This window comes from Ornithorhynchus anatinus, chromosome 11, assembly GCF_004115215.2.
Source record: "Ornithorhynchus anatinus isolate Pmale09 chromosome 11, mOrnAna1.pri.v4, whole genome shotgun sequence".
Classification (NCBI taxonomy): Eukaryota; Metazoa; Chordata; class Mammalia; order Monotremata; family Ornithorhynchidae; genus Ornithorhynchus; species Ornithorhynchus anatinus.
Genome location: NC_041738.1, coordinates 3,533,640 through 3,543,442, shown reverse-complemented (window position 1 = coordinate 3,543,442; position 9,803 = coordinate 3,533,640). Strand labels below are relative to the sequence as shown.

The 9,803-nt window shown below is 50.1% G+C and overlaps 1 protein-coding gene across 2 annotated transcripts in view; it reads left to right on the top strand.

Annotated features, from left to right (window-relative positions):
• The first annotated feature begins 2,102 nt into the window (after window positions 1–2,102).
• TRIM24 (tripartite motif containing 24) overlaps window positions 2,103–9,803 on the top strand; it is a 58,284-nt gene continuing 50,583 nt past the window's right edge. For both annotated transcript variants that reach the window (XM_029075056.2, XM_029075055.2), the window contains exon 1: window positions 2,103–2,477. In XM_029075056.2, the coding sequence (XP_028930889.1) occupies window positions 2,198–2,477 (280 nt within the window). In that variant the 5' untranslated portion in view covers window positions 2,103–2,197. The remainder of the gene's footprint in view (window positions 2,478–9,803) is intronic.

Here is a 9,803-nt window from a genome sequence, read left to right as displayed (position 1 = left end):
ACTATGGGCAAGTCACTTCACTTCTCTGGGCCTCAGTTCCCTCATAAGCAGCGTGGCTCCATGGAAAGAGCCCGGGCTTGGGAGTCAGAGGTCTTGGGTTCGAATTCCTGCTCTGCCACTTGTCAGCTGTGTGACTATGGGCAAGTCACTTCACTTCTCTGGGCCTCAGTTCCCTCATAAGCAGCGTGGCTCCATGGAAAGAGCCCGGGCTTGGGAGTCAGAGGTCTTGGGTTCGAATTCCTGCTCTGCCACTTGTCAGCTGTGTGACTATGGGCAAGTCACTTCACTTCTCTGTGCCTCAGTTGCCTCACCTGTAAAATGGAGATGAAGACTGTGAGCCTCACGTAGGACAACCTGATGACCCTGTATCTGCCCCAGCGCTTAGAACAGCGCTCTGCACATAGTAGGTGCTTAACAAATAGCAACATTATCATTATTATTATTAAAATGGGGATGAAGACTGGGAGCCTCACGTGGTTCAACCTGATAGCCCTGGATCTCCCCCAGCGCTTAGAACAGTGCTCTGCACCTAGTGAGCGCTTACCAAATACCAACATTATTATATCGCACACAGTCAGCGCTCAGTAAAGACGACGGACTTGCTGACTGAATGGTGCTGGGTCAGTGCGAGACAGGGATGGATTCCAGCGGAAAATTCCTTTTTTTTCATCCCAATCTGTAGGGGGCCCATGGAACCCTCATGGAGAAGCTGTCGATAGTAGGGATTTTACCAGGTACACCATAGAACCCTTTCAAGAGCCATGAGGTTCTCGTCCAGCCTCATAATAATAATAATAATAATAATAACAATAATAATAATAGGGAAACAGGGTGGCTCCGTGGAAAGAGCCTGGGCTTTGGAGTCAGAGGTCATGGGTTCGAATCCCGACTTGTCAGCCGGGTGACTGTGGGCGAGTCACTTCACTTCTCTGGGCCTCAATTCCCTCATCTGGAAAATGGGGATGAAGACCGGCAGCCCCACGTGGGACCACCCGATGACCCTGGATCTCCCCCGGCGCTTAGAACGGTGCTCTGCACCTAGGAAGCGCTTCACAAATACCAACATTATAATAATAATAATGATAATAATAATGTTGGTATTCATTATAATAATAATAATGATAAAAATAATGTTGGTATTTGGTATTTAAGTGGTTGGCACATAGTAAGCGCTGAACCAATGCCATCATTATTCTAAATGCGCTGGAATGAGTGAGTGCGTCTACTGAGTGTTCATAGCGCTCGCCCAAACGCTTCGCACAGTGCTTTGCACGGAGCAAGCGCGCAGTAAATAGGACGGATGGACACAAAGGGGCGCGGGCATTAGGAGGGGGTTAAGGGGATGACGTCAGCGGCCGGACCCGGGGGGCGGGGCTTATCTGGGGCGGGGGCCTGATTGGAGGGGACCGGGGGCGGGGACGCTCGGAGGCGGGGATTGGCTGGAGGGGAGGGGCCGGGGATTGGCTGCGGGAGCGGGGGGCGCGGCCTGGCTGGCGGGAAGAGGGGCGGGGATTGGCTGCGGGCGAGGGGGCGGGGCCTGGCTGGATGGAAGAAGGGCGGGGATTGGCCGCGGGTGAGGGGGCGGGGCCTGGCTGGCTGGGAGAGGGCGGGGATTGGCTGCGGGTGAGGGGGCGGGGCCTGGCTGGCTGGAAGAAGGGCGGGGATTGGCTGCGCGTGACGGGGGCGGGGCCTGGCTGCGGGCGAGGGGGCGGGGCTCATCCTTGGGCCCTGCGGGGCGGTGATCGACTGAGGGCGCCGGGCGGGGATTGGCTGAGGGCGCGGGGGGGGCGGGACCCGGTTGGCAGGCGAGGGGAGCGGGCTCTGGCTGGCGGGCCAGGGGCTTGACTGGCGGGCGCAGGGCGGGGATTGGCGGCGGGCGCGGGGGGCGGCGATTGGCTGAGGGCGCGGGGGGGCGGGACCCGCCTGCCCGGACGGGGGCCTGGGATTGGCTGCGGCGGCGGAGGGCGTGGCTTTCCGTTGGGCGCAGGGGGGCGGGCCCCGGCCGGCCGGACGAGAGGCGGTGATTGGCTGCGGGCGCGGGGAGGGGCGGGACCCGATTGTCCGGACGAGGGGCGGGGATTGGCCGCGGGCGGGCGGGGGGTTGGCCATGTTGGGCCGCTGAAGCCTCCCGTCGCTCGGCGAGGCCCGGCGGCGGCCCAGGAGCCCCCGGAAGGCGCCCCCTCCCCGCGGCGGGACAATGGAGAAGGCGGAGAACGAGGCGGAGAGCCGCCAGGGCCCCGACTCGGAGCGGGGCGGGGAGGCGGCCCGCCTCAACCTGTTGGACACTTGCGCCGTCTGCCGCCAGAACATCCAGAGCCGGGCGCCCAAGCTGCTGCCCTGCCTGCACTCCTTCTGCCAGCGCTGCCTGCCCGCCCCGCAGCGCTACCTCATGCTGCCCGCGCCGCTGCTCGCCGCCCCGCCGCCGCCCCCCGCCGCCGCCTCCTCCTCCTCCTCCGCGCCGCCCTACGGCGCCCAAGGTGAGAGGCCGCGCGCGCGCGCGCGCTCGCGGGGGGGGAGGGGAGGGGCCGCCGGTCACGTGGTCCCGCGGGGGGGGGGCGCGCGCGCGCCCTGTCAGGCGGCCGCGGGGGCGCGCGCGCATTGTGCCCGGAGGGGGGAGCTCCGGCGCGCCCCCAGCGGCGGTGGGGGGAAGCGGCGCCGGCGTTGGGGGCTGTGTACTGAGCGCCCCCCGCGGGACGGGCCCGGCCGGACCGGACCGGACTGAGCGCTCCGGGACCCCCCCCCGGAAGCCGACCGAAGGACCCAACGAACCACTCGGGACCCCCTTCTCTCCCCGCCCCTCTGCGCCTGCGCGCGCGCTCTCTAATAATAATAATAATAATAATAATAATAAGGAGGATTTGTTCATGAGCCGTCTTTTTCTCTCCCCGCCTGCCTGCTTCCTGCTCTCTCTCTCTCTCTCATAATAATGATGAGGATTTGTTCATGAGCCGCCTTCTTCTCTTCCCGCCTGCCTGCTTCCTTCTCTCTCTCTAATAATAATAATAATAATAATTTGTTAATGAGCCTTCTCTCCGCCTGGCTGCTTCCTTCTGTCTCTCTGATAATAATAATGATGAGGATTTGTTCATGAGCCTTCTTTTTCTCTCCCCGCCTGCCTGCTTCCTTCTCTCTCTCTAATAATAATAATAATAATAATGAGGATTTGTTCCTGAGCCTTCTCTCCCCGCCTGCCTGCTTCCTTCTCTCTCTCTAATAATAATAATAATAATGAGGATTTGTTCCTGAGCCTTCTTTTTCTCTCCCCACCTGCCTGCTTCTCTCTCTCTAATAATAATAATAATAATAATAGGATTTGTTCATGAGCCTTCTTTTTCTCTCCCCACCTGCCTGCTTCCTTCTCTCTCTCCAATAATAATAATAATAATAATGAGGATTTGTTCCTGAGCCTTCTCTCCCCGCCTGCCTGCTTCCTTCTCTCTCTCTAATAATAATAATAATAATAATGAGGATTTGTTCCTGAGCCTTCTTTTTCTCTCCCCACCTGCCTGCTTCTCTCTCTCTAATAATAATAATAATAATAATAGGATTTGTTCATGAGCCTTCTTTTTCTCTCCCCACCTGCCTGCTTCTCTCTCTCTAATAATAATAATAATAATAATGAGGATTTGTTCATGAGCCTTCCCGCCTGCCTGCTTCTCTCTCTCTCTCTAATAATAATAATAATAATTTGTTAATGAGCCTTCTCTCCGCCTGGCTGCTTCCTTTTTCTCTCTAATAATAATAATAATAATGAGGATTTGTTCATGAGCCGCCGCCTTCTCTTCCCACCTGCCTGCTTCTCTCTCTCTAATAATAATAATCATTATAATTTGTTAATGAGCCTTCTCTCCGCCTGGCTGCTTCCTTCTCTCTAATAATAATAATAATAATGAGGATTTGTTCATGAGCCACCGCCTTCTCTTCCCGCCTGCCTGCTTCTCTCTCTCTCTAATATCTAATCTAATCTAACATCTAATATCTAGTTAATATCTCTAATATCTCTAAATCTGTTGCCGACTTGTTCATTCCAATCGCTTAGTACAGTGCTCTGCACATAGTAAGCGCTCAATAAATACTATTGAATGAATGAATGAATAATAATAATAATAGTTAATGAGCCTTCTCTCTGCCTGGCTGCTTCCTTCTCTCTCTAATAATAATAATAATAATAATAATGATTTGTTCATGAGCCGCCTTCTTCTCTTCCCGCCTGCTTGCTTCTCTCTCTCTAATAATAATAATAATTATAATTTGTTAATGAGCCTTCTCTCCCCGCCTGCCTGCTTCCTTCTCTCTCTCTAATAATAATAATAATAATGAGGATTTGTTAATGAGCCTTCTTTTTCTCTCCCCGCCTGCCTGCTTCTCTCTCTCTAATAATAATAATAATTTGTTAATGAGCCTTCTCTCTGCCTGCCTGCTTCCTTCTCTCTCTCTGATATTAATAATGAGGATTTGTTAATGAGCCTTCTTCTTCTCTCCCTGCCTGCCTGCTTTGCTTCTCTCTAATAATAACGAGGATTTGTTAATGAGCCTTCTTCTTCTCTCCCCGCCCGCCTGCTTTGCTTCTCTCTCTAATAATAATAATAATGAGGATTTGTTAATGACCCTTCATCTCTCCTCACCTGCCTGCTTTGCTTCTCTCTCTCTCTAATAATAATAATAATAATGAGGATTTGTTAATGGCCCTTCATCTCTCCTCACCTGCCTGCTTTGCTTCTCTCTCTCTAATAATAATAATGAGGATTTGTTAATGGCCCTTCATCTCTCCTCACCTGCCTGCTTTGCTTCTCTCTCTCTAATAATAATAATAATAATGAGGATTTGTTAATGAGCCGCCTTCTTCTCTCCCCCCCCCCGCCTGCTTTGCTTCTCTCTCTCTCTAATAATAATAATAATAATGAGGATTTGTTAATGAGCCACCTTCTTCTCTCCCTCCTGCCTGCTTCCTTCTCTCTCTCTCTTACTGTCTCTAACAATAATCCGATTTGTTAATGAGCCTATTTCTCTCCCTGCCTGCCTCCTGCCTGCTTGCTTCTCTCTCTCTCTCTCTCTCTCTCTCTCTCTCTAATAATAATCAGGATTTGTTGTTAAGCCTTTTCTCCCTACCTGGCTGCCTGCTTCTCTCTCTCTTTCTCTAATAATAATCAGGATTTGTTAATAGACCTTCTCTCCCTGCCTGGCTGCCTGCTTCTCCCTCTCTTTCTTTCTCTAATAATCATCAGGATTTGTTAATGAGGCTTCTTCTCTCCTCGCCTGGCTGCTTTCTTCTCTCTCTCTCTCTCTCTCTCTCTCTCTCTCTCTTTCTAATAACAATTCGATTTGTTAATGACCCTTCTTCTTCTCTCCCTGCCTGCCTGCTTGCTTCTCTCTCGCTCTTTCTCTAATAATAATGAGGATTTGTTAATGAGGCTTCTTCTCTTCCCGCCTGGCTGCTTGCTTCTCTCTCTCTAATAATAATCAGATTTGTAAATGAGCCTTCTTCTCTCCCTGCCTGCCTGCTTGCTTCTCTCTCTAATAATAATGAGGATTTGTTAATGAGGCTTCTTCTCTCCCACCTGGATGCTTGCTTCTCTCTCTGTCTAATAAAACTCTGATTTGTTAATGAGGCTGCTTCTTCTCTCCCTGCCTGCCTGCTTGCTTCTCTCTCTCTCTCTCTCTGTCTAATAATAATCCGATTTGTTAATGAGGCCTCTTCTCTCCCCGCCTGCCTGCTTGCTTCTCTCTCTCTAATAATAATCACGGTTTGTTAATGAGCCTTCCTCTCCCACCGCCTGGCTGCTTGCTTCTCTCTCGCTCTCTTTCTCTCTCTAATAATATTTGTTAATGAGCCTCTTTTCTCCCCGCCTCCCTGCTTGCTTCTCTCTCTCTTTCTCTCTCTCTCTCATAATAATCAGGATTTGTTAATGAGCCTTCTTCTCTCACCTCCTGGCTGCTTGCTTCTCTCTCGTGCTCTCTTTCTGTCTGTAATAATAATAATAATTGTTAATGCGCTTTCTCTCCCTGCCTGGCCGCTTTCTTCTCTCTTTCTCTCTATTTCTCTCCATAATAATAAGATTTATTAATGAGCCTTCTTCTCTCCCTGCCTGGCGGCTTGCTTCTCCCTCTCTCTCTCAGTAATAAGATTTGTTAATGAGCCTTTTCTCCCTTCCTGGCTGCTTGGAGAAGCAGCGTGGCTCAGTGGAAAGAGCACGGGCTTTGGAGTCAGGGCTCATGAGTTCGAATCCCAGCTCTGCCACTTGTCAGCCGTGTGACTGTGGGCAAGTCACTTCACTTCTCTGGGCCTCAGTTCCCTCGTCTGTAAAATGGGGATGAAGACCGTGAGCCCCACGTGGGACAACCCGATTCCCCTGTGTCTCCCCCAGCGCTTAGAACAGTGCTCGGCACATAGTAAGCGCTTAACAAACAAATACCAACATTATTATTCTCTCTCAGTCTCTCAGTAATAATAATAATAAGATTTGTTAACAAGCCTTCTCTCCCTGCCTGGCTGCTTTCTTCTCTCTCTCAGTCTCACTCTCTGTCTCTCATTCAGTAATAATAATAAGATTGGTTAATGAGCCTTCTCTCCTTGCCCGGCTGCTTGCTTATTTCTCTCTCTTTCAGTAATAATAATAAGATTTATTAATGAGACCTCTCTCCTTTCCCGGATGCTTGCTTCTCTCTCTTTCTCTCTGTCTCTATCTCTTTTTCAATGATAATAATAAGATCTGTTAATGAGCCTTCCCTCCTTGCCTGGCTGCATGCTTTTCTCTCTCTTTCAATAGTAATAATAGGAAGATTGGTTAAGCGCTTGGCTCGCGTCAGGCAGTGTACTAAGCGCTTTCTTTCTCTCCTGGTCATTCTCTCTGGGAAGAACGGGAGGGAAGGGGGTTGGTCGAGGTTCGCGCATTGCATAAAAGGGCACGGGAAGCAGATTAAAAGGCTCAGGAAGGAATGTTATTATTCTTGGTTCATTGCCGGGTGACCTTGGGCAAGTCACTTAACTTCTCGGCCTCAGTTCCCTCCTCTGGAAATGGGGGTTCGTTACCTGTTCTGTTTAAGACCGTGCGGAATTGTCTTCTATCTCCCCCGGCGCTTAGTCCAGTCATTCCGTGACACCCGGTCAACGCTGAACACAAACCCCAATCATGCTTGTTTTAAGTCGTAGTGAGCGCTTGCTGTGTGCAGAGCACTGTGCTAGGCGCCTGGGTGAGTACGATGCAACAGAATTAGTAGACACATGCCGTGCCCTCCCCGAGCTTACAGTCCAGAGGGGCAGCAGACGTTAATCTAAACAAATGACGGTACGTACCTAAGTGCCGTGGGGCTGAAGGTAAATGAAGGGTATAAATCCAAGATCCTTAGTGCGTCGCAGTGTAGCGTCCCACAGGATGCCGCTGAGCCGATCAGCGATGCTCGCCGCCGAAAGTTAAGGGCGGCGTAATGGTTATTTTTCAGTAGAATATTGAGTTTTCCTCAATCACGGAAACCGTTGCCTCAACGCGTACTCCGAAAGATGCTGTTTGCGGTTTAAAGCAATTAGATGTTTTACGCAGCGGCATCTGTTTGTGTGTTTTCAAATGTGAGGGTTTGAAAAGAAGTGGTTTTAAAATGTATCCCATTTCCTCTTTGGGAATGTTTGATTTTGTCATACAAAATCGTATTAAAGATGAGCTCCAACTCCTAGCGAGAACATGCATACGTCCCTCTGCACACAGTAAGCGCTCGATAAGCGACTGAGTGAATCTATTAGTCTACTTTTATATGTAATTTACTTTTAGTATTTTTCTCCCCTGCTAGATTCTGAGGACCTGAAGGACAGGGATCCGGTCTGTTCATCCTGTTGTCCTCTTTCAAGTGTGTTGCGCAGTGCTGTGCACACAGTAGACTCGATCAATACCTTCGTGGGCTTAAAATTAGTCTGTGTAGTTAGTCTGTGGCATTCATTTTAGGAATGCGTAGAAATTTATTCTTCCATTCTGTTAAAGTTTTGATGATCAGGTCAGCGGTTGCATTTGAGTGTTTACGGTTTGACGGGCGCTTGGTGGAAATGTTCCCTGCCCCCGAGGAGCTTACGGTTGAGAAGCAGCGTGGCTCAGTGGAAAGAGCATGGGCTTGGGAGCCGGAGGTCACGGGTTCGAATCCCGGCTCTGCCACTTGTCAGCTGGGTGACCGTGGGCAAGTCACTTCACTTCTCCGGGCCTCAGTTCCCTCATCTGGAAAATGGGGATGAAGACTGTGAGCCTCACGTGGGACAACCTGATGACCCTGTATCTCCCCCAGCGCTTAGAACAGTGCTCTGCACATAGTCAGCGCTTAACAAATACCAACATTATTATTACGGTCCAGAGGGGAAGACAGACATTAAACTCTGACTCAAGTTCTGTTGTACTCCTCCAAGCGCTTAGTACAGTGGTCTGCACCGAGTCAGTGCTCCGTAAGTGCTCTTGATTGATTCTGTGTGGGTTTTGGACAGATGACCGAGAGTTCAAAAGAAGCATCTCGATCCAAAGAGAACTTGGAGGAATGGGTATGGAGCAAAAGCTGAGGAAGCTTTCTCATCCCTTCTTCCCCCACCCACACACACACAAGAAAATAAGTATACTATTCCTTTGCCTCCAGGAGATTTTTTTTTTAACCATTGGCTAAGGTTGCTAAAATGCATTTTCCCCCGTCCATTGACTCTGAATTATTTTTGTTTATTTCAAAAGACGATTGCCCTGTCATTCAAATCCGAAGACAGACTTTTCCCGGCTCTGCCACTTGTCAGCTGTGGGCAAGTCACGTCACTTCTCTGTGCCTCAGTTCCCTCATCTGTACAGTGGGGATGAAGACTGTGAGCCTCACATGGGACAACCTGATGACCCTGTATCTCCTCCAGCGCTTAGAACAGTGCTCTGCACAGAGTAAGCGCTCAACAAGTAGCAACATTACTATTATTTTCCAACCCCACCAAAGGACATGTTACGGTATTCTTGAAATATGGGGGTGCTGAAAAAACTGCAACCCCAGATTACGGCGCAGAATGACCCAGTTTTAGAGTACAGTTTGGGGGTGGGGAGGAATCGTTTCTGAGCTATCTGTTGTCTGGAGGAGAATGGATAAAAGTGAGAATTACCTCAGTACATCCATCCATCAGTGGTATTTACTGAATGCTTACTGTGTTCAGAGGCGCGGAATGGCACACGTTTACAGTACAGTTTACGGTACTATCTGTTTTGGGGGTGGGGAGGAATCGTTTCTGAGGTATCTGTTGTCTGGAGGAGAATGGATAAAAATGGGAATTACCTCAGTCCTCCAGCAATCGATGGTATTTATTGAATGCTTACTGTGTCCAGAGCAGTGTACTAAGCACTTGGGAGAGTCTTGTACAATAGAGTTGGTAGACATCCCTGCCTACAAGGAGCTCACAGTATATCTAGAGGAGGATTATTATTATTATTATTAAGCATTTACTGTGTGTCAAGCCCTGGGAAGATACAAGATAATGAGATCGGATCCAGTCTTTCTTCCATCTGGGGCCGCCAGTCCAAGTAGGAGGGACAGCAGGTATCGAACCCCCATTTTAGAGCCGAGGAAACTGAGGCCGAGGCCACACAGCATCCAGGCGACAGAGCTGGGATTAGAATCCAGGTCCTCTGACTCCCAGGTCTGTTCTCTTGGCTTAGTGGAAAGAGCCTGGGCTTCGGAGTCAGAGGTCATGGGTTCGACTCCCGGCTCTGCCACTTGTCAGCTGTGTGACTGTGGGCAAGTCACTTAACTTCTCTGTGCCTCGGGGACCTCATCTGTAAAATGGGGATTAACTGTGAGCCTCACGTGGG